Source organism: Coregonus clupeaformis, chromosome 1 (genome assembly GCF_020615455.1).
Source record: "Coregonus clupeaformis isolate EN_2021a chromosome 1, ASM2061545v1, whole genome shotgun sequence".
In the NCBI taxonomy this organism is placed as follows: domain Eukaryota; kingdom Metazoa; phylum Chordata; class Actinopteri; order Salmoniformes; family Salmonidae; genus Coregonus; species Coregonus clupeaformis.
This window is the reverse complement of record NC_059192.1, coordinates 41,892,247-41,917,802: the sequence shown is the minus strand read 5'-3', so window position 1 is coordinate 41,917,802 and position 25,556 is coordinate 41,892,247. Positions and strand designations below refer to the sequence as shown.

The following is a 25,556-nucleotide window of genomic DNA, read 5'->3' as shown; positions in this document are numbered from 1 at the left end:
CAATAAGATTGGATTTTTTGTCATTTATAGCAGTGGTTATCAACTGTACTGCAGGGATGGAACGTAAGTCACAGAAAATAGAGGTTGTGGTGGCAGCTGCAGAGAGGTATTTGGGTGTGCGAGACTTAACATCAGAAGAGTTACAGGGTGTGTTAAGTGGCGGTGTCCCCATCCTTTCAGGCTGTTGGCCTGAAGTAGGACTAAATAGATTTAAATAGTGGAGTATGGTATTTATTATTATTTTTAAATGTTTTTTGAGTGTAGTGTAGATGGTAGGGTATTAGTATTATTATTATTTATTTTTTTGTAATAAAGTTTTTGTGTGTTTTTTTAAGCAAAGTATATGGGAGTTAAACTCCAGTCTAATAGGTGGCGGTAATGCAACATTTATTAGATGCCAACCACCGTTAAACCGTTTCGAAGAAGAAGAAGAAGAAGAAGAAGATATAGTGGCATGTTTATCAGCTCCTCGACCACAAAGCAAGCTATACAAAGATATTGGAGTGACTTTCGCTACCAATAAAAAGTGAAGACAACCATTTGCTGAAGGCTTGCCTGGACACTAACTATGGACTGTTGGGTAAGTAAATAATATACCCAGATGCATTTTCTTTCTCTAAGTAGCCTACATGGTATTGAATAAATGTACAATTAGCTTGAGCCATGTAGCTAACTCCGTGTGTCAAAAAGCATACGAGCAGTAGGTCTTGCTGACAAATTATTTACATTATAATCAGGATGTTTACAGTGTTGCTGCAACCTATAGCCAAGTGAAGTGTCTAGAACAGTGGAGTGAGAGAAGTTTGCCTACACAATCATGTTGCTTGCCCTGGAGCGCTACAATGTTGCCATCGCTCGCGCATTGTTACGGTGATTATAGCACGTATTATTGACTTACTATTTGAATAACCACCCCGGCATTTATAATTATTTTGAGGTCGAACCTTTTTCAAGTGTGAGGATCATTTTCTTTAGGGTAGTTTTTATTTTGAATATATTCAGAGGGAATAATGTGGCATAACAACAAATCTGATATGGAAACATCTAGTATCATCAAAGACATCGATTTTTATGCAGACCTCTTCTAGAGGTGTTGATTCTTGTAAACAACATTTTGTCTTATTAACTGCCTCAACAACCATTCACACTTTTAGGCATAGCCTTCTAGTTGTAGATTTGATTTGATTTTATAACCCCCGCATTTGCAGTATAATGCAGGGTGTTATTACATTTATTAGAGTGAATAGCTGGCCAAATACATTCTAGAAATGGGGCAAAACTATCATACATTTCAGTGTTCTTATTATGGAGTATACCATCATTATCACTCTCGCTTGATAGGTTTTGACCCACAAAATCACTGCAGGCAAATCTCCTTTGCAGTGATTGAAGGCAAAGACAGGGAGGTTTACACTGTGATTTCCACACTGAGCCTCATTTTACTGTACTGCACTGTACTGCACACTGTCTATCATTAAACTTCCTGTTTAACACAAACATACTATGTGGCTATACGGTGGATACAGACATCAGCAGCCACACATGTTTGTCTTTGGACATCAGTACCTTCAACACTTTTTTTGCCATGGAACTTTGCTTTTTTATCACTTGCACAGCACTATATCAGCTAGGTCATAGTGAATGTAGCCTCCAAACCCAGACACTAAAGGCAAGGAAATTTCACGGATTTGCTCAGTTTTGTAAATTCCCAGAAACCACTCTTCATGAGGTGTGTTGTACTCTACTCTACTGTATTTTAAACCCCGACTGTATTACGGTCATACAGTGAATCCAGTCGACATTAAATGAGAAGAAAAGGAAATGCTCCAAAACCACTAAAGTGATTCTGCATAATCAAATGCATAGTACAATGTGGAATGTTATGCATGTTACTGCGAAGTCTGGCGATTATAATGGATATTTGCTTAAGTATTGCACACGCTCAGATGTTGGTATTTGACATGATTATTTGAATATTGTGTAATTTCCGTAAGATACAGACCTAAGAATTCATAGAATGTGTTTGCCAAACCAGTGTTGATACTAATGTCATTAAAATTATTGGGTGGACCGCATTAGCGTTTTTTCGGGTCGCCTAAGTCCAAACAGTGTAAAAAATAAACAAAAATGAAATTTATTTTCGGGATGGAAAAACGCTTCCAGTGTAAACTTAAACGACTAAAACCAGATTTTAAAAAAGTATGTAGAAAAGATAATGGATATCTATATGTTTTTATAATATCATTTTTGAGAACTAACAATCACCAAAATAAAAGCTAGACAGTCATGGAGAATAACAAATTCCAAAAACAATTTATTTAGCAGTATTGATTTTGTTATTATGTTTGAGCAAAGAAACACAGCATTAGCCATGACAACATGCATTGAATTGCAGGAAATTGGTGTAGAAATGCACAAAAGAAAATCTCTACACCACCAACATTGGGGCCTCTAAAAATATAATCTAAGTTCAGCCACGCTTACGGGCTAACCGCAGCCATTGCCACGCCCACCACCTAAGCCTCTTTTTGAGCCAGAACAAACTCTGAGTGTGTGTGTTATAACACTGTTTTCCCCTTGATGTCTTCCATAACAGTAGCCTCCTCCTCACACCCAGTACATTTCCAGGATAAATATGACCTCCCCTTGGAGACAACAAAGGTCTCCTTACACAATACTGCTGGCCTGGGAAACCAGGGGCATGGGCGTCTACACAACAGGGAGAACAAAATAGGCCGCTACAGCTTTCCTAATACAAAGACGGCCGCAACAAATGTTTTGTAACAGGGAAAGTAGATTATTTGAAAAATGTCAGAAGGAAATGTGTTGGATAACTTGGAGTATGTACACTGAGTGTACAAAACATTAGGAACACCTTCCTAATATTGAGTTGCACTGCCTTTTGCCATCAGAACAGCCTCAATTCGTCGGGGCATGGACTCTACACGGTGTCAAGCGTTCCACAGGGATGCTGGCCCATGTTGACTCCAATGCTTCCCACAGTTGTGTCGAGTTGACTGGATGTCCTGTGGGTGGTGGACCATTCTTGATACACATCGGAAACTGTTGAGCGTGAAAAACCCAGCAGCGTTGCAGTTCTTGACACACAAACCGGTGCGCCTGGCACCTACTACCATACCCCGTTCAAAGGCACTTAAATATTTTGTCTTGCCCATTCACCCTCTCTAAATGGCACACCATACACAATCAATGTCTCAATTGTCTCAATGCTTAGAAATCGTTCTTTAACCTGTCTCCTCCCCTTCATTTACACCGATAGAAGTGGATTTAACAAGTGACATCAATCAGGGATCATAGCTTTCACCTGGATTCACCTTGTCAGTCTATGTAAAGAAAAGAGCAGGTTTTCCTAATGTTTTGTACACTCAGTATTTGTGGCGAAGGGTTCATGTACCTGTTGCATCAGGACTTGCCTTTTGCCCTGACGCAAGATGACAAAATGAAATCTCCAGTTTATGGAAGATGAAAACTGAGATTTGGCACTGGACGCTCAGCTCTGCTGTCTGTGCTACAGAAGCACTGAACTCAAAGGGTACTACAGCTTTTGCATACATATTTCAGAGACCTGAGTCCTGACAAAATGTTTATTACACCATTTAAGATGGGCAGTGAAGCCTAATCTTATGATAAATCATTCAGATTAGCTGCCCATCTGAAACCTGGCCGCTGCTGGTCACATGGTATGGTTCTTTCATTGCTCCCGACTCTGCTCTACTTGGCAAACCTGTCGGAGAGCATGTAACACAGACAAGTAGACCTAACAACTGTCGTCAGGGGGTGTATTCTTGTCATTGAATGGCAAAGCTTCCATTCAGGTTCATTCATTGTAGAATTTGGGTTTGTCATTACGCAAAGACACAAAGGCTCCATCTGTAAACTGTCAGTACTCTTTATTACGTGAACCTTTTGTTTATGTCATACGGTTGGTATTTAGTTTGCTGTGACTTTACTAGACCTGGAATGATGTGAGTCCACTTAAGCAATTAGTCATTCAGTCAGTTGAAGCCTACATTTCAAACAAAGTGACTCAGTGTTTACTTTGCATGGGCTCCCGAGTGGCGCAGCGGTCTAAGGCACTGCATTTCAGTGCTTGTGGCGTCACTACAGACCCCCTGGTTCGATTCCAGGCTGTGTCACAACCGGCCGTGATTGGGAGTCCCATAGGGCGGCGCACAATTGGCCCAGTGTCGTCCGGGTTTGGCCAGTGTAGGCCGTCATTGTAAATAAGAATTTGTTCTTAACTGACTTGCCTAGTTAAATAAATAAATAAAATAAAAATTACATTGCAAACAAATACTCTGCGTTTAGAATGGTTAGTGTGCATGATGTCATGGGAATGCATCACCAGTACCTTATATTTCCCCCCCAAAGCATTATGTGATGTTAGTTTCAGTGGTTATGAATAGTGGTTATACAAGTTACTGTCCTGTGGACCTTAAGCTTTTCTCTATCTGATTACAGTGAACCTTTATGGAAACAATCTTTATTGTTATCAAGCAGACAAGCATAATGTTGTAAAAACCAGTAATCTAGAGATGATAGTGAAGAGAGAATAGATATGCTCATTTTTACTGCATTTATGAAATTAATGACATTAAGCCTATTTCAGGTTTAAAAATAGGCTTAATTTGTCAAATGCAAATATGATATGAGCAGTTAGTACTTACTGTACTTTGTATTTGGAATACATTAGTGACACTTCTATCAGTGTTCACAGATAGTGATGAGCTTTTGAGTCTATTGATAATGAGCTTGTGCAGTAGCATGTTATTGCACTTCCTTTGTACTGTCATTTGTTTGGAGAGGAACGGTTTCTCCTCTCCATTGGCTACAGATGTTATGTCTAAAGGGTGATAGGGGCAGAGTCTAGTCATTCCTCCACCTCACCTGGTCCTGGTTCAGGAATATTATCTACCTGTCAGTTCTAGTCACGTTCTCTCTCTCTGACCAAATTTCACAACTGCAATTGTGCTGTGTTTCTACAGAGCAATTGAAATCTAAACATAGCATGATGACAGTCTTCTGGTGTAAATACTCATCATAAGTAGACTTGTTTTTACCTGTTGGACATTGTATTCCCACTTTCACAAAGATTTAGTTGACGGATTGTGTGTGGTGTGTGGAACTGTATATGATGGAAAGTGTGATGAACATGTTAATTGATTACGAGGTAGGCTAATTGCATTGTAACTTGTGTGTTTTGACTTTTTTCCATTTCGATTTTGTGCATGGGATGTGAAGCTGCTATTGGGCCCATGATTACTCATGTGAATAATTGACTATGATATGCGGAGAGAGTCAGTGTCTCTGATGTCCATGTTGGGACATGTTTCTGTCTAGTACTGTTGTGATCATATAACCTCTTTTTTTAAGGGGAAAATATTCAACCCAAAGCAAGACACTGTAGGATGAAAGCTTTACTTTGATATGATCTTTAAAACAAAGTGTATGTTTAGTCATGACCATTTATTTCTTATTCTCAGCAGTTTTATCTATATGCATGTAGTGCTCAGAATCCTCCAGGAAATCCTGACCCGTTGCATAGCAGTACAGATGGATCTACAATTGTTATACCATTGTTCATTTGCAATGTAATCCCTCTATGTTCCTAGAGTGCCTTGGAGGTGTACAAGGAGATGCTGTTGCTCTACCTGGACGAAGGCAGGCAGCTTGTGAACACCAACTGTGAGGAGCTGGAACCATGGCAGATCATTGGAGCCACTCTCATCTCGACCTTAGGAGCAGTCTGGGTCAAAGGCTTCCTGTTTCAGCAAGAAAGTACGTTTTCAGATTCAGTAATAAGGCATGTCTTTATTCTATGCATGGATAAAAAGTGATGAGTGGGTGTTTTTTGTGTTCTACATTATGGAGAGTGGTTTTTGGTTTAATCAGACATGCTGCTTCATGATTCTTTACCAGTCTGAGTAAGTGTGCACTTATTCACTTCCCCTCATGGATTTAAATGACTGGTGTAATAATATGGTATAAACTCTCTCTAGCTCATGCTTACGTCAATCCAATGCTTGTAAATGTGTTGGGTGAGGTGCTCAAGTGTAGACTGGTAGAGACTTGGAGAATTGGGATGCAGGGAAGGTGTCAGCATTAAAACACAAGTATGGCAGGGATTGACATTAAGGTCTGAAAGGCACAGTCAGGAGTATTTTGGGGTTGACTGAAGATTTTGGTTACTTGCTTGAAGTAGCTATTTTTGCCTACACACAGGGGAGGAACCAGAAAGACCAGACTATGGGAATTCTTTGCCTTTTAGTTGTTATCAGTAAAAGTAAAAAAAAAATCACCTGCCCAATGGGGCAACCTCAGAGCAGGCTCAACTTGCACGACTGCTCAGATCACTTGCCCTGGGCAATAGGGCAACCCTTAATGTCAATCCCTGTATGGCCTTGAATACTTCTTACTGATACCATTGTGAGCAAAGATCAGATGACATAACAATCTCTGTGATCAGTTAAAGCACTTTATGGAGAGTGGTTTTTGGTTTAATCAGACGTGTCCTGCCCAGCAATTTTAAATCTGTTTGAACTTGAAGTTGCTATTTTTCTTCTTGCTCCACACTTTAGTTAGGCTCTCTTTGTGCAGTACATGTGTTTTACAGCGGTTTTACAGCTATTACAAGTGACCTAGCCATGTCATACATGTTAGTGTTCCCACTGATGTTTTGTGTGTTTTCTAGAATTCCACAGATGAGTGATATTCATATTCCAAATCAGTGGAAATTACAATTCGTTTTTTTGTTGTTGATGGCATTAACTGGCTGTACACATCATCTCATTTGGCAGGAATGTTGGCAGGAAACTGTGTTCCAGTATTAGCTTGTGGGCCAGCTGTTGGCCTTTTTGATTTGTCTGTCATCTCCAATCAGCTGTTTTATTCATCAAAATGTCCCCATTTGAATTCAGCTTGTGGTTTTCTCCCGTGCTCATCTACCATTCTTTCAACACAATCGTCTCTTTCTTTGTTGCTTAATAGCCCTGACATCCCGAATCAAGAAGCAGTGCTTTCGGCTCGTCAGAAAAATACCCTTTGTTGGCGCGGCAGTAAGTTTCAAGCAGTATTTTGTTCCTCTATTCTACAGATGTGGTCTTTCTTGTCTAGTGTGGTATGAGTCACTCACTGATGACTGAGTGTCGGCATGAGGGCGAGGGAGGAGGGGGATGAGACCTTTGACACAGTTTACATCATGGACTTGTGATAATGCTGGGTTACTGTTGGTCATTACTGTCTAACCTAACGGAATGACTAAACTGTATTTGGATTGAATTGAAGTGTGAATAGGCTACACTTTAATCAGATGGGTATATACACATTTACATAACTGATTTTGCATAGCTTATTTTAAATGCTCTCTAGCCACAAATATTTGTCTAGCCCAGATCTTTCCTGGTTTGCAATCACCCAGTGTTGTAGTACTCGAGACCTGTCTCGAGACCACATTTTGAGTGTCTCGGTCTTGTCTCGGTGTCGGATACATTTGTACTCGGTCTTGACTCTGTCTAGGACAGTGAGGACAATTTCTTCCCAAGACCAGCGGAGTAAAAAACTCATAATTATCCGCTTCCATTCAGTAATCGCATAAAACCGCTTCGCCAGGTCAAATACTGTATATTACTCCTTTCTTGAAACATTAATACTTGCAGTCTTTAAATCTATTAGAGACATGTTTGCTCAGTGGTGAACCTATTGGACCTAGGCCTTCAGTGTGTGACATGTTCGTGATGCTGAAAGGACAGCAACGTTAATACCAGCACACTCATGAAGGAGAGTGCACTTTTTGTAAAACACAAAGGGCCAGTGGCGTAGTGGAGGGTATATGCAGGTATATGGCGTATACACACTTTTTTTATGGCCATTGCGTATACTCTTTAATCCCCACTGATGCGTATCAAAGTAGTGTAGTGGAGGTATACGACTTATCAATTATGTAGTATAATAGAAAAATCATGCACAAAGTAGCCTACACACTCGCAAAGCACGTGATGTACACTACCGTTCAAAAGTTTGGGGTCACTTAGAAATGTCCTTGTTTTCGAAAGAAAAGCCTTTTTTTTTTGTCAATTTTAAAATAACATCAAATTTATCAGAAATACAGTGTAGACATTGTTAATGTTGTAAATGGCTATTGTAGTTGGAAACGGCTGATTTTTAATGGAATATCTACATAGGCGTACAGAGGCCCATTATCAGAAACCATCAGTCCTGTGTTCCAATGGCACATTGTGTTTGCTAATCCAAGTTTATCGTTTTAAAAGGCTAATTGATCATTAGAAAACCCTTTTGCAATTATGTTAGCACAGCTGAAAACTGTTGTGCTGATTAAAGAAGCAATACATTTGGCCTTCTTGAGACTAGTTGAGTATCTGGAGCATCAGCAATTGTGGGTTCGATTACAAGATCAAAATGGCCAGAAATAAAGAGCTTTCTTCTGAAACTCATCAGTCTATTCTTGTTCGGAGAAATGAAGGCTATTCCATGCGAGAAATTACCAAGAAACTGAAGATCTCGTACAACGCTGTGTACTACTCCCTTCACAGAACAGCGCAAACTGTCTCTAACCAGAATAGAAAGAGGAGTGGGAGGCCCCGGTGCACAACTGAGCAAGAGGACACATTCATTAGTGTCTAGTTTGAGAAACAGACACCTCACAGGTCCTCAACTGGCAGCTTTATTAAATAGTACCCACAAAACACCAGTCTCAACATCAACAGTGTAGAGGCGACTCCAGGATGCTGACCTTCTAGGCAGAGTTGCAAAGAAAAAGACAAATCTCAGACTGGCCAATAAAAAGAAAAAATTAAGATGGGCAATAGAACACAGACACTGGACAGAGGAATATTGGGGAAAAAAAGTGTTATGGACAGACGAATCGAAGTTTGAGATGTTCGGATCACAAAGAAGAACATTTGTGAGATGCAGACCAAATGAAAAGATGCTGGAGGAGTGCCTAATGCCACCTGTCAAGCATGGTGGAGGCAATGTGATGGTCTCGGGGTGCTTTGGTGGTGGTAAAGTGGGAGATTTGTACAGGGTAAAAGGGATCTTGAAGAAGGAAGGCTATCACTCCATTTTGCAACGCCATGCCATACCCTGTGGATGGCGCTTGATTGGAGCCAATTTCCTCCTACAGCAGGACAATGACCCAAAGCACAGCTCCAAACTATGCAAGAACTATTTAGGGAAAAAGCAGTCAGCTGTTATTCTGTCTATAATGGAGTGGCCAGCACAGTCACCGGATCTCAACCCTATTGAGTAAGAAGTGCCCATCAAGCCAATCCAACTTGTGGGAGGTGCTTCAGGAAGCATGGGGTGAAATCTCTTCAGATTACCTCAACAAATTGACAACTAGAATGCCAAAGGTCTGCAAGGCTGTAATTGCTGCAAATGGAGGATTCTTTGATGAAAGTAAAGTTTGAAGGACACAATTATTTCAATAAAAAAATCATTATTTCTAACCTTGTCAATGACTACATTTCCTATTCATTTTGCTATATTTCCTATTCAAACTCGTTTCATGTATGTTTTCATGGAAAACAAGGTCATTTCTAAGTGACCCCAAACTTTTGAACGGTAGTGTATATTCACATGTGCCGCACACACAGCCTAGTTTCAGCAGAATATCATCTGCAGGCAGAAAGAGCTCACAGCTCACAACTGGTTTTGGCATGGAGTAGCACACAGAAGAATGACATTGGTAGCCGGTAGGGTAGGTAGGAAAGACGTTTCAATTTATGATATCTACCAGTAAATGCTAACTAAGGCAACAATGGGTATGCAAACCAAGTCTTGGTTAGTAGGCTATTTGTGTTGCGCAATTCAGTCATCATGCCCTGTTTGCATCAGGGGTGGACTTAGAACATCACATAAAAAAGTGTGATTTTGAGAGTGCAAATCTGAAAACAATATAGGAAAACTAATTTGTAAGAAAACATAGGATTTTTCACACAGGGTGCCTTTCCTTCGCTGGGCAGGCCGTTTGGGATTTCTTTAGCAAAATTAGAGTATACCCACTTCTCCAGACACCACTGCATAGGGCCGATGGAAAGACAGCAGTCACACACAGCATGATGTTAAAGGATAAGCAGTCAATTCACTCGGCTATAATAAGCCAATAGGTCCCAATCATAAGAATACAAAAACACAACCATTAAGCATTTCCTAATCTAAATGTAGAAGTATTACTTCCCATTGCAAAAAACATTTCACGTTTAGCACAAAAAGTAACTGGTGACCTAAAGTTTAAATGCAACAATGTTTCACACAAGTTATTTTCAAAAAGATGGCTAACTTGGGCTCCCGAGTGGCGCAGCGGTCTAAGGCACTGCATCTCCGTGCTAGAGGCGTCGCTACAGACTCTGGTTCGATTCCAGGCTGTATCACAATCCAGCCATGATTGGGAGTCCCATAGGGCGGTGCACAATTGGCCCAGCGTCGTCCAGGTTTGGCCAGGATAGGCCGTCATTGTAAATAAGAATTTCAACAGCAAGCGAGCTCCAATAACAAATCCTGATTGGATATTTATTTCGCTTCAGTGTTAACCCTTTCCTTTCCAACAAAAACTGAAGAGATTAAATCAGAACATAATTGAAAAGAATAATGTAATTAGAATTATTATTATTATTATTTATTTACTTCTGAAATATGAACACAGAAATACTGGACTTTTTGGACACTTGTTATGGTAGTGATTTGACAAAATTACAATCATGGTCTTGAATTGAATTCGCATTTTTCTGGTCTCGGTCTTGACCTGGTCTCGGACCCCTTGTTCCCCTCCCTGTCTCAGTCTTGACTCGGACTCGATTTACTCCGATCTTGGTCTTGAATTGGTCTCGCTTTAGGTGGTCTCGAACAAAACACCGCTATCACCTATACTTTCACAAAAACAACTAGCCAGTTTTGATTGCTTTCATTGATTTTCAATATTTTCAAGAACACTTTTAGATAAGTTGTCAATGCCATAATGGGTCACTGCTTCTAGGAAATGGTTTGTTGTCTGAGCAGTGATGTGTGTAATGTGACTGACTCAGTGTCTCTTTGTGACAGATCCAGACCCAGCTGAACAAGGCCCTGGATGACATGTCTGTCAGTCTTTGCACACTGAAGGAGGGTATGAGCTACATCAAACAGCTGCCTGAACAAGGGCTAACCCAAGTTGAAGTTCTAGACAGGATCAGCGAGTACGAAACACTGAGTAAGTGGCTGAGAGTTGTCCCAGGGCGTGTTTTGGAGTGTGTTTTCTATGTTGTTTCTGGGGCCGATGAACTACAGTGCCCTACTGCCCTAATATATTTTGTATTGGCTAGACTCTAGAAAATGAAACATTAGCTAAGTTTCCATCCAATTGGCGACAGATTGTCATGCGAATATTCTCAAATCTGCATGTTAAAAAATGAGCATTTTCCCACCAGAGATGTTTCCCTCAAATTGACTTGTTGCAGATAAAAGGCTGTGCGTGATGACGTAGCGCACTTAAAAACACCTTTGCGATTATATTCCCATGTACTGAAAAAAGGAAAGGAAAATGGGTTTCCATTGCATTTTCAACTCTACTGATGGTTTTCTCACACAGATTTTAGCTTTATATAGCGAGTGTGCCCACTCTGGTATTGGCACATGCTCACGCTGTTGGCTAGAGCGCACATATAGTCTACATGTTCACATTATTATGGACAAAAGAGCAAGATTATTTGTATTTGTCAAACATTAGCCAAGCATTGACGATCATGTCACCAGAATAAGACCCTGGATATTTATTGGAAAGGAGCGTCAAGCTCATCACCTTGCACTTTCATCACCCTGTGAAGTTCATCATAACTTATTTAATCTGTAGCCTAATAAACTGCATGCTTTCCCAACGTGTGGTAGTGGGAGGACCACACAACATGTAATAGCATGACTCCACATTTCTATATGATGGTTATTATATCAATATTTGCGCATAAAAGCGTTTTCACTGACATTTTTCGCATTATTAATTAACAGACACAAAAAGATCCCCCCTTGTCTATAGCGTATTTTGTTTTGTCTACATTTTTCAGGCCTGTCATGAAGTTTTTTATCCGACATGTACTTTACTCACATAAAGAGGTTGGATGGAAACCTGGTTAATTAATAAGTTGCTTTGGTTCTAGACCGCTTTGTTCTTCTTCTGTGGAGCCATAATACAATTGAATGACATAATAATTATGGCTTATTATGGAGCCAATGACCTACAGTGCCTTTTTGTATTGACTACTTTTATCCTAGAATATGTGATACATTTTTTTAAAAGTGTGCCTGCTACACAGGGTGTTTTAGCATTGTTTTTATTTGTAGTGAAAGCTGATGTGGAGTTACAGTATATAGTTGTTTCCTGAGGCATTGCTGTCGTCTGCTCTTCATAGATGAAGTGGATTGGGAGAAAGGACGAGTGTCGGGTGCAGTATACTGGGGAGATCAGACACTTACCAAACTTTTGGTGAAGGTATGTCTAGTCCACAAACAACCCGTTTTTGGTTTTGTCTTGAATTCTTTGGATGAACAGTCAAGTTAAACTTCTGTGTTTAGTATTCTGAGTCATACTTTTTCCCGAAAATGTGGAATTTAGAACTCATGCTACAGTCAGAATATGCCTTGTTTGTATGACAAATCCCATAGCTTACAGATTCTCTTTGATATTCTTCCTTTTGTCGCTAGGTGTATGGAGACTTTGCATGGAGCAACCCACTTCACCCAGACATCTTTCCTGGTGTGAGGAAGATGGAGGCAGAGGTTGTGAGAATGACGTGTACCCTCTTCAACGGTGGGCCCAACACATGTGGCACAGTGAGTTTACCTTCAGTACTCCCACAAGACTCACTGACCCAGGGCTTGGGAAATGTTCTACTTGAGGGAATAACCAAAACCTATGCACTGGCACATTCTGAACACTGATTGTTCCTGTTGTTTCTGCTTTGTTCAGGTCACCTCAGGAGGAACTGAAAGCATATTGATGGCATGCAAGGCGTACAGAGACATGGCCTATGAGCGCGGTGTGAAACATCCTGAAATGTAAGTTCACTGTCAACATGTAGCCTCAGATTATTTTTCTTTAAACTGGCACACCAGATGATCTTAGAACAAGCTTGATTTGCATTGTTGAGATGTTTTCTGTCTCATAAAGGGTCATTATGGCTTTATATAATGGTAATATCACCTGTGAAAGACATTTTATACAGTACTGGGAATAATTAGTGTTGTATTTCCTCCCCTAATTTTGCAGCATTGCACCAGTCAGTGTCCATGCAGCCTTTGACAAAGCAGCAAACTACTTTGGAATGAAGCTTGTTCACATCCCCCTGGACAAAAAGACAATGAAAGTGGATGTTAAGGTGCAAATATTTATTAGTTCCTATACAAATGGTTATTCTAAAGAATAACTTGACTGGAAAGTCAGTCAGTGCTCAACACACGCTGAAAGGGTCAGAGTAAATGTAAGTTTGTTGGTGTACAAATTCCCAATTGAACTGTAGCCTTGACCCCAGCCTAGTCTAGGTAACAAGAATATGGTGTCTGGCACTTCCGTTACTGATTGGGGATCACTTCCTCAGTTTGGACTGTTCAAGAGTGGCGCAGTGGTCTAAGGCACTGCATCGCATTGCTAGCTGTGCCATTAGAGATCCTGGTTCGAATCCAGGCTCTGTCGTAGCCGGCCGCGACCGGGAGACCCATGGGGCGGCGCACAATTGGCACAGCGTCGTCCAGGGTAGGGGAGGGAATGGCCGGCAGGGATGTAGCTCAGTTGGTAGAGCATGGCGTTTGCAACGCCAGGGTTGTGGGTTCGATTCCCACGGGGGGGCAGTATGAAAAAAAATATATATATATATATATATTAAAAAAAAAATTAAAAAAAAGAATGTATGCACTCACTAACTGTAAGTCGCTCTGGATAAGAGCGTCTGCTAAATGACTAAAATGTAAAATGTAAATGTACATGACCACAGTAGTTGGTGGCAGCAACTAGGGCTGTTGCGGTGACTGTATTACTGCCACACCGACGGTCACGAGTCATGAAGGCAGTCAAATTCCACATGACCGTTTAGTCACGGTAATTAGGCTTCTCCAAGCTCTGATGCTGCTGCTGGTCATTACTAGCCTACCAAACTTGCTAACTGCCTGGTACTCAGCACTCTATTGTCCCTCTAATCACTCTGACATCAATGCAAATGTCTTCGAAAATCTAATCAAACACTTCATGAGAGCCCATGAGCTCATGTTGCGCAACATTTCTATAGGCTATGCAATTGCTGGAGAAAAAGTGATGGCAGCTAATAGAAAAAGGAGGATCCCATCAGCTTTCTATAGGCTAGGCCTACTATATTTATTTCTCAACTTTCCTAATATTTAGCAGATTGCTTATATTTACAACAGGAGTGTAGCCTACCTGGCTGGCATGAAAATAAACCATGGGGAAAAGCGTCCTCCATTCGCTGTTTATGTGCATAGATGACACATATTTTTTCCCGCTGCCCCTGTTTCGATACAGGTGCATGATAATGGTCCATTCTAAATCAAAACAAATCACACATATATTATTTAGTGTATGTAAAGACGAGATTAAATCAAGAATAGTCTGATGGGTGACAATATTAGCCTATCACTTGTGAATTATATATTATCACTTGTGAATTATATATTATCACTTGTGAATGATGCCCAGCATAAAAAACAATGCCTTTTTTTTGCGACTTGTTCGAATCATAGTCGCACACCTTATGTAGCCTAGCCCATAGGCCTATATGTTTTAATAAGGTTTGTATCACAACTAAAGTGGCCAAATAATTTCTTAAAATTAAGCACATTAATCCGCTTTACAAGGGGTATAGAGCCTAACTTGCATATAAAAGCAGCGCTTGAGTTTCAAGTTTGGGGAAGATTATTTTTCACCATAAAAATGCACCTTTATAATAAAAGCATTACATGCATAATTGCATTTGCGGTCACTTTTGATAATGGTGTTTTCCCAATAATGGAACATTTGCGCTTATAGCCTACTACCATGTGTGCATTGCTGCGCTTATAATGTGAAGAAATAGCCTAATAGTTTATCAACATTTTAAGCTAAACAGATCAGAACGTCAAATTGCTTGTGACCATTGTGAATGAGAGACTATTGGAGTGTGTACAGCCTGCTCAAAAAGCAAAGCAGAGCTCATGCCTTTCAAGCAACTTTTTTCAAATCATTAGTCTCATCATGCAGCCTTACAATGTATTAAAAATCAAAATATATAGCCCAACGTTTGTAGAACAACTAAAGTTACATGAATAACTCCAAATTAAGCAAATAGGAGTACCTATTTCTTTGTTAACCGCTCAACACAGAATAGCCGCATGTGCACACTCCCTCAAATCGTTTGGAGTAAATATTTATATTTTATTCAGCTTTGTTCAATTGTGTTCTTCATACTATAAAATAATAAAAATTAATGCCACGGAATTATAAGCAAATCTTGTCTGCTAAGTGAACTAGTGTAGCCCACAGCCATTTGGCACAGCCACATCAGGACCTAACATAAGGACAACTCAGAGTATGCTATTATTTTCTTCTGAAATGGATAATGGATTTATTGTGAAGGTGTAGGCTATATTACATGGATTTATTCGACTTTTTAAAATGGCTTGTAGGCTATGTGTGGAAGCCAGGAGATGCTAAATGTGTTTATGTTCATTAACGGTCAATTACTGTGAGACCGACAGTTATTTGCTTGACAATCACCGGTTGACGAAATTACGTGACCACCACAGCCCTAGCGTCAACTAGAATTACTGGTTCTTAGTGAGCATAGATGAGACTTATCATCACCCGAATCATTTGTCTTAAAGCAATATCGTGACACCTTCAACTCCTTATAACTCCAACTTGTTTTGTATAGGCTATGAGGAGAGCCATCAGCAAGAACACAGCCATGCTTGTATGTTCTGCACCCCAGTTCCCCCATGGAATCATTGATCCTATTGAGGAAGTAGGAAAGGTAAAGTGTCTCATTGTTATGTACTTCTAATAGTAAAAGGAAAGTCATAGTAAGTAAAAACTAAATAAAGTGGTATTGCTTAAAGGCCCAGTGCAGTCAGAAATGTTCCTTTGTTTTATATTTATATGTTCACACTGAGGTTGGAATAATACTGTGAAATTGTGAAAATAATGATAATGGCCTTTTAGTGTAGAGGCTGTTTTGAAAAGGCCGCCTGAAATTTTTGCCTTTTTTGGTGGGATGGAGTTTTGGCCTTCCATGGCGACATCCCCATATGGTAAATTAGTTAATAGATCAATAACAAAGAGTTCCAAACCTCTCTGCCAATAACAGCAATTTTTCAGTTTTCCCCTCCCCACTCAGACCACTCCCAGATAGTCGTAGCAAAATTCTTGCTTGAGAAATTGCTCTTTGCTAGGAAGCAATTCTTTTTTTATTTTTGACAATTTTTCACAATCACAGTAAGGTACTTAATGTTACCCAGAAATGATTTGATATTGAAACAAAAACGGCTGCATTGAATCTTTAACTTTAAGTTGCTTGTATACCTGTGTAGTAACACTGTAATTACTACAATAACATTGTTGTTGCATAGTACTTTACATGAAACTACGTAATCCATCCCACGTGGTGCTTTTCAGATGGCTTTAAAGTACAACCTCCCTCTGCATGTGGATGCTTGTTTGGGAGGGTTTCTCATCGTGTTCATGGCCAAAGCCAATTACCCACTGGCTCCCTTTGACTTCAGGGTAAAGGGTGTGACCAGCATATCTGCAGACACACACAAGGTAAGAGTTTTTTAAAAACATTTTCTCCCTCTTGATTTTCGATCATAAGATGCTCATTGTTCCATAAACTTGTCGTTTTTTGGTTATTGTGTTAACCAGTCAACACAATAACCAGTTATGGTGTTGACTAAGTATTGTTTTTTGATCTACCTCTACTCTCCAGTATGGCTACGCCCCCAAAGGTTCATCAGTGATCCTGTATAGTGACAAGAAGTACAGGCACTACCAGTACTTTGTGGCTCCGGACTGGCAGGGGGGCATCTATGCGTCCCCATCAGTGGCAGGTTCTCGGCCAGGCGGTATCATCGCAGCGTGTTGGGCTACCATGATGCACATGGGAGAGGATGGCTACATAAAGGCCACCAAGAAGATAATTGACACTGCACGCACCATCAATACAGAGTAAGAGACCCAACTTTTACTGTAGTCATTATCGGCAGAACCCTGATTTCCGGCTTTCTCACTTAACAAGACTTGGATGTATGGTAAAGCGAGACTATTATTACAGTGGGGGAAAAAAGTATTTAGTCAGCCACCAATAGTGCAAGTTCTCCCACTTAAAAAGATGAGAGAGGCCTGTAATTTTCATCATAGGTACACGTCAACCATGACAGACAAAATGAGGAAAAAAATTCCAGAAAATCACATTGTATGATTTTTAATGAATTTATTTGCAAATTATGGTAGAAAATAAGTATTTGGTCAATAACAAAAGTTTCTCAATACTTTGTTATATACCCTTTGTTGGCAATGACACAGGTCAAACGTTTTCTGTAAGTCTTCACAAGGTTTTCACACACTGTTGCTGGTATTTTGGCCCATTCCTCCATGCAGATCTCCTCTAGAGCAGTGATGTTTTGGGGCTGTCGCTGGGCAACATGGACTTTCAACTCCCTCCAAAGATTTTCTATGGGGTTGAGATCTGGAGACTGGCTAGGCCACTCCAGGTCCTTGAAATGCTTCTTACGAAGCCACTCCTTCGTTGCCCGGGCGGTGTGTTTGGGATCATTGTCATGCTGAAAGACCCAGCCACGTTTCATCTTCAATGCCCTTGCTGATGGAAGGAGGTTTTCACTCAAAATATCACGATACATGGCCCCATTCATTCTTTCCTTTACACGGATCAGTCGTCCTGGTCCCTTTGCAGAAAAACAGCCCCAAAGCATGATGTTTCCACCCCCATGCTTCACAGTAGGTATAGTGTTCTTTGGATGCAACTCAGCATTCTTTGTCCTCCAAACACGGCAAGTTGAGTTTTTACCAAAAAGTTCTATTTTGGTTTCATCTGACCATATGACATTCTCCCAATCCTCTTCTGGATCATCCAAATGCACTCTAGCAAACTTCAGACGGGCCTGGACATGTACTGGCTTAATCAGGGGGACACGTCTGGCACTGCAGGATTTGAGTCCCTGGCGGCGTAGTGTGTTACTGATGGTAGGCTTTGTTACTTTGGTCCCAGCTCTCTGCAGGTCATTCACTAGGTCTCCCCGTGTGGTTCTGGGATTTTTGCTCACCGTTCTTGTGATCATTTTGACCCCATGGGGTGAGATCTTGCGTGGAGCTCCAGATCGAGGGAGATTATCAGTGGTCTTGTATGTCTTCCATTTCCTAATAATTGCTCCCACAGTTGATTTCTTCAAACCAAGCTGCTTACCTATTGCATATTCAGTCTTCCCAGCCTGGTGCAGGTCTACAATTTTGTTTCTGGTGTCCTTTGACAGCTCTTTGGTCTTGGCCATAGTGGAGTTTGGAGTGTGACTGTTTGAGGTTGTGGACAGGTGTCTTTTATACTGATAACAAGTTCAAACAGGTGCCATTAATACAGGAAACGAGTGGAGGACAGAGGAGCCTCTTAAAGAAGAAGTTACAGGTCTGTGAGAGCCAGAAATCTTGCTTGTTTGTAGGTGACCAAATACTTATTTTCCACCATAATTTGCAAATAAATTCATAAAAAATTATACAATGTGATTTTCTGGATTTTTTTTTCTCATTTTGTCTGTCACAGTTGACGTGTACCTATGATGAAAATTACAGGCCTCTCTCATCTTTTTAAGTGGGAGAACTTGCACAATTGGTGGCTGACTAAATACTCCCCCCCCCCCCTGTATATGTACAATCAGAAACATTATGGTAGTTTTTCTCAAGATATTAACATTTTAGATTTTAGTAATTTAGCAGACGCTCTAATCCAGAGTGATTTACAGGAGCAATTAGGGTTAAATGCTTTGCTCAAGGGCACATTGACAGTTTTTTCACCTAGTTGGGCAGGGATTCAAACAAGGGACCTTTCAGTTGCTGGCCCAACGCTCTTAACCGCTAGGCTACCTGCTGCCTGTGTTGATTCTCTTTCTGTTGGTTCCTAAACCATCTTTCAACCTATTTACAACAGGCCCAAAATGTTGTTATATTTGACTGTTTCTAAGAGCTCTTGGCAAGCACATTGTGATCTCACTATTTTTGGATGAGATAAACATTTGATGTGTTTTGTTTTTGTTTATTTCCTAACAGAATCCGTAAGATAAACGGTGTGTTTGTGTTTGGAGACCCTGAAGTATCCGTGGTGGCAATAGGCTCTGACGTCTTCGACATTTTTCGTTTATCCAACGCACTGACGTCAAAGGGTTGGAATCTCAACACGCTACAGTATCCATCCAGGTATGTTTTCTCATCTTTTTCTCATCTTTGAAATTCAGGCATACTTATCAATGCTATTGTATACATTTCATAGAATATTGACTATGCACCTTATTTTGAAGTAATACCAGCAAGCAAAGACCCCCAGGCATGATATCACCATGTTGATTTTTTTTTTTAAAGTACTTTTGTGTTTTTCAACAAAATTATATCTTTCCCATCACAGCATCCATATCTGTTGTACTGTACTGCACACACATGAAGGTGTGGCCAAACAGTTAATCAGTGACGTCAAAGAGCAGGTGGCTCTCATTTTGAAGAACCCCAATGAGAAGACCACTGGAATGGTGAGTGTTAATGCTGACTCCGTTACCTGGAATACACTACACAGCAGTGCACCATATTAATCCATTCATTTCATGTCATATACATTGGCTTCACATGCAGACATTTGTTTATATTTTTATATGCAAACACTTTGGATAAATGGCTCTACATTCATGTGTTCATGTTCTAGGGAGCAATCTATGGCATGGCCCAGTCCATCCCTGACAGATCCATGGTGACAGAGATCTCCCGAGGCTTCCTGGACTGCCTCTACAGCACAGAGGAGCCCAAGTCGTCTCAGCCTCAGAAGACCCATATGAATGGCAACAGCAACGGCAAGGCCCACTGAGTCAGGAGTAGGCTGGCTGTGGCCTGGACACATGCCTAGGTCATGTTCATTAGGGAACATAATGGTAAGCGTTGTAAAACTTTTTGCAACAGCAAATGAAAAGGAACATTTACTGGAGAAGTTCAAGTAGTCCCTCCCTGTTTCAGTCATTTTTTTTCTCCATTTGGTGCCTAATGAACACGACCCTGGTTACCAGCCTGCCTCACCTCTTGTCCACCCACTACATCACTCAACATATCCTGCCCACCTTTTATCTATCTACTCACCTTTTTTCAGATATGTTCTGAAGCACAAGCCATTGTTTTTAGCTATCATGAGGAGAATTGTTCAAATATGTAGAAAGTGAAAGCACATATTGTAAAATACGTAGAATAGTTGCTCAAACCATTAAGGGGGGTTTTGGTCTGGTTGTGTTAATTGTCCCCCACGATGAAACCGGGGATGGGACTGTTGATCTGTCTCTGTCCATTAGTACGTTCATACGTTAGTCACACGCGATATCTCAGACAGCACTGGCCCGATTTTGACAACTTGTGTGAATGATGATTCTTGCCATAGGGAGCCGGCATTTACAAAAGTACCCTGATTGGCCAGATGGTGCCGCTAACACAAGATTGAAAATGCAAACTTTAAAAGGTCACGCCCCTCACTCTGTTATACCTAAAGTCATTACATTCGGAACATAGGTCCCTCTCCTCACAAGGAACAGATTTACCTCAGGGACCCATAAGGTCTGCCATGATAGATTTTCCGCCATTTTGAATTTTGTGAAAAACACTTAAAATGCTACTCTTCTGGCACCGAATGAGCAATCAGCACGAAACTTAATATGTGGCATCTATGGACAAAGGTCTCTCAGCGCAATATTTTCCAGACTAGTACCTCAATCAACATGGCCACTATTGAGTCTAGCTAACCCACGCAATATTTTGACGAAACATGGGTGAATTATGTGTCTTTAATAAAGGTTTGTGGTCATACGCACATCCTTAAAAACGTAGGTGCTGAAGAATAATTGTAAAGAACAGGAAAGCCTGCACACTGTTTATGCTCCCAATTCACAGCTTATTGACAACGTTTCGATCCGAAACAGATATTCCTCCAGTCAAACAGACTGAGTGCTCACATCCCAAAATATACACATTTCACCTCACATGACCATTACACACATCACGCATGGTGGGTGTGGAAACAATTCAATTCACTTTTGCGCATAGTCAATCATAATTAATCACAGAGGTACATATGGTCATAAAGGATTACATACATAAAAATCGGTCAGAGTTAAAACGTAGGCAACAATATGACCATTACGCACAGGTCGGGCAGTGGCCGTAGATATAATCAAAAACAACTTGCGTACCTCTAATAATTTGATGTCAATGAGATGGGCACATGTAGTAGTTACAGAAAATCAAATATATACATATGTACAAAATTAGCAAGTGGAGACCTGGATGGCAAGACAAAACATATTCATGTAAGTAATGGTCAGATATCAAACTCTTGGTTCAGACCTTTAGGAGACATGGTGGACAAATGGTGAATCCAATACAATTCTCTTCTCAGTAATAGATGATCAATATCTCCCCCACTCCTAGTAGCCTTAACATGTTCGATACCAATGTATCTCAGAGATCTGATGTTGTGACGAGCCTCCATGAAATGCGCAGCCACAGGGTTTCTCTGATCAAGAGTCTTGATATTACTCCTGTGTTCTGCTATCCTTGTTTTCAGAGAACGTTTCATTTTTCCTACATAGCATAGATCACAAATACACTTTATCAGGTATACCACATTTGTAGAACACGTAATGATACCCTTAATCTTAATGGCCTTGCCCATGATGGGGTGATTTGAACATTGTGCATTTGTTCGTTAAATTACACTGGATACATCGGCCACGTCTTTAATTACATTGTCTAGGAAGGTGCTACATGACACCGATGGAAGATCAGACCTCACCACCATTTGGCTGATGTTGGGGGTGCGTCTGAAGACTACCCAGTTGTGGGTCAGTGCTCAAGATGTGTAAGTTTTTTTTTAAAGATATGGTCGAACTGTTTGCCAAGTGGGGATTATTGAAGGAAGCGTTGGACTCGTTAGTCAGGGGGGCGGGATGGTTTGGGAGTGAGGCTGTCATCCTGGGTCATATTTCTGTAACGGTGGTCCCGTGCATCATGCAGCTATTCCTCTGGGTAACCAAGCTGTCTGAAGTGCTCATCCAGACTGTGTGCTTGTTTGTCATAGTCACTCTGTGTACTACAGATCCTGCGTATGCAACTGTATAGGCTGATAGGGAGGCTCTTAAGGGTGTAGGGTGGAAGCTATCTCTGTGTAACAGGGAATTCCTGTTCCGTCGGTTTCCTATATAGGTCTGTGCTAAAGCCACCCCCCCTCCCTCTTTAGCAAAATGTCTTGCCATAAAGATCCAGCATTTACAAAATTACACTGATTGGCCCAAGGGGGGCACTATAGTAATCAACTGTATGTACAGCCTTTCCTATTTTGTTCTCTATTGCTCCTCTAAGGGAGAGGCCGATGACATCACATATTTCCATCAGACCAACTCCTTTGAAGCCCTACTCCTTGAATTTTGCTCCCCAAATATTTTTTTTTACCCTTTAGTGTGTGTACTTTACTGTATTTATACTTGGGATATCGCTTTTCAACAGTCAAAGTAAAAAAATCACCGGAGGACATCTTTAATACTCAATGTTCCAGGTACAACATAGTGATTGTCAGTCTCTGTTTGATTAATCTACAACAAATAGTGGTTTTAACTAAAGAGCACTGTAATGTACTAGTGAAAGAAATACCCTATGAACAGGAAGGAGCAATGTTCTCTGCATGGATTTGTAAGGACAACATACTTGAATCATTTTCAAGACTTGAGCCCATTTTGAATTTAACATATTACCTTCCTAGGCTCTTGTACTAAATTGCATATATACATGTATTCCTAATTGTGGTCTATTTGTGGCTAATTGCATCTTTCAGTAATAATTTAGACAGCAGGAAACCCTGGCTGCTGTAGTACATTACCTAGTATACTGTACACCGCCAATATGTTAAGAATCTGAGACTGCAATCCTCTGATTTGATAACATATTCATTACCCACCTCTATTCTTCGAGACAATGGTTTAGTCCTTAATTGAATGGTTTAGCCCTGAATTGATCTCAAGGAACAGAATACAAATTATTTCAGTATCTTTATAAGATGTAAAGTCTCCATCAACTCAGTTTTAACAGTTTATGTGTTCTTGTAGCTAATTAATTGATTTGGCTTCTAATTTTATCTACCTCAGTTTCTGTTCAATGCAATTGTGTTGCTTGTTCACACGGTCATTATAGGTCTAAAGAAGAAAAAAAGCCTGTCTCAGTTTTTCATATGTAACATTTCAACTTTTCAGACTAAACTGTTATGGCATTTGATAAACTGCATTGTTCTTTAAAAGCAATAATACTGGCATAAAACTGTTTGCAAAAAAATTTAAGAACTGGATGTGCACTTGGTAGGCCCCCCAAAAAACCTTTAAATGATCTTTCCCCTCAATATTTTCCATGTGCTTTCACGTTTGTGTTTGTAGTCAATCTTAAGTGCATATCCACTGTTTTCTTTTCAAGTCTCTAGCTAGGTTTCTATCCAATTGGCAACAGATTTTCATGCGAATATTCTAAAATTAACTTATAGAAAATACTGTGTACTCATTTTCCCACCGGTGATGTTTTTCCACCAAACAGACCTGTTGGGGAGAAAAATCAGTGCGTGATGACGTAGGGCACACGTTTTCTTTTTCGCTTAAGTTTATGTACCGAATAAAAAATCTAAAGTTCAATGCGTTTCCATCGCATTGAACTTTAACTCTACGGATAGTTTTGTCACAAACTGTTGCGTTAAATAGCAAATGTGCCTACTCTGGTCTTTGCACTTGCGCTCTAGCCAACAGCTTACAGATAAAGTGCGAGTAGGCTGTGCGTGTAGGCTAGATATAATTATGCATATTAATATTTTTTATTTGGCAAGCATCGATCATCATGTCATCAGGATATGACCCTCGATATTTAATGAAAGTTGAATCAAGATCACCGTGCACTTTCACCACCCTGTGATGTTCATCACAATTTAGTTAATCTGTAGCCTAATAAACGCTATGGTTTTCCAAGTTGTAGTGGGAGGACCACACTATCATCGCGTGACTCCAAGTTTACTTCGATATGATGGTTGTTATATTTCTATTTGGCGCATTAAGGCGTTTCCACCCCGATTTCTCGCACAATACATTTTACATACACAAAAGGATCACACGATGTCAAACGAATGATCAGTCGGCATTTATTAAATTGTACCGACACTTCCTGTTTACATCACAGTTGTCGTGATTTTTAAAAATACTTTATGACTTTACTCACATAAAAACCTGTGGATGGAAACGTGGTTTGGGTCGTAGATGTTTTACTTTCTGGAGTCATAAGAAGGGAAATAGTCAACGTTATGATGATGCGATGGCTTTTAAATCATACCATTGACTTTTAGCCCAGACCTGTTGTATAATTATTAAGCATTGTCTATGTGTGACCAATGTGTTATTATTCTTATTAATCACTAATGTCATTTTTCATTGTTTTCTTATCTGCAAGGATTGTGTTTTTGTTTTTGACAATGTGGGCATGAACTACAGGGTAAATACTAGTTTGTTCTTTGATTGGTTTTCTAGCTCAAAATCAATGCTTGATTATTTAGCAGGGACTAAATTGTCAAAGATCTGACAATGGGTAGTTTCTATTTTTCGGTGGAGCCATCAATGGGGAAATAACCACTAATATGTTGTGACATTTTAATAGCCAGGATTATATTCAGTTGCAATAGAAACATATTGCATGTCCTTTTGCAAATGATTGTGATAGTGTTAGTACCTGAGAAATTGCTGCTTAGTGCTTACCCCACCATATAGTCTGTAAATTGTACAGTGAGAATCTGTAAAATTTATAAATGTACAGTGTAAATCTTAACAAAGCACCTTGCCCTCAAGGAGGTAGGGTAAAGATCATGCCTTCTGTTGTTATTGTCTAAGGGCATAATCTTCATAGCAATAAATCACATTCACCTGTATGCCTTCAGAGGCCAGATTGATGAGGGCTATTGGGTAATGCCAATTTATAGATCCCTAAAAATATAATCTCTATAAAATGTAGATTATATTTATATGTATCGATCAGCCTCAGGGATTTGGCTTCTCAACATCAAGTTCAGTAAGGTCCAGTTCTCTTTTATACTGTACATGTAAATGTTGTTCATTTGAAATATATAATTAAATGTTTTGAAAATCCAAAAATATAGTGGCATGAATTTGTAGCTATTTGTGCTATTGTGTAGTTTCTTGCTACCCTTCATTATTCCAGAGAAAACCCCTTTGGAAAGCATTTG

The 25,556-nt window shown here is 40.1% G+C and overlaps 1 protein-coding gene across 1 annotated transcript; it reads left to right on the top strand.

Moving 5' to 3' along the window:
• The first annotated feature begins 449 nt into the window (after nt 1-449).
• LOC121568859 (sphingosine-1-phosphate lyase 1-like) lies at nt 450-24,288 on the top strand. Its single transcript, XM_041879321.1, has 14 exons — nt 450-580; nt 5,634-5,799; nt 7,009-7,076; nt 11,080-11,227; nt 12,420-12,499; nt 12,712-12,840; nt 12,977-13,065; nt 13,277-13,385; nt 15,927-16,025; nt 16,667-16,813; nt 16,977-17,215; nt 19,325-19,471; nt 19,677-19,797; nt 19,968-24,288. Exons 1-14 carry the CDS (start codon nt 569-571, stop codon nt 20,124-20,126), a joined length of 1,713 nt encoding a protein of 570 aa, XP_041735255.1. The 5' UTR covers nt 450-568; the 3' UTR covers nt 20,127-24,288.
• The last annotated feature ends 1,268 nt before the right edge of the window (nt 24,289-25,556 follow it).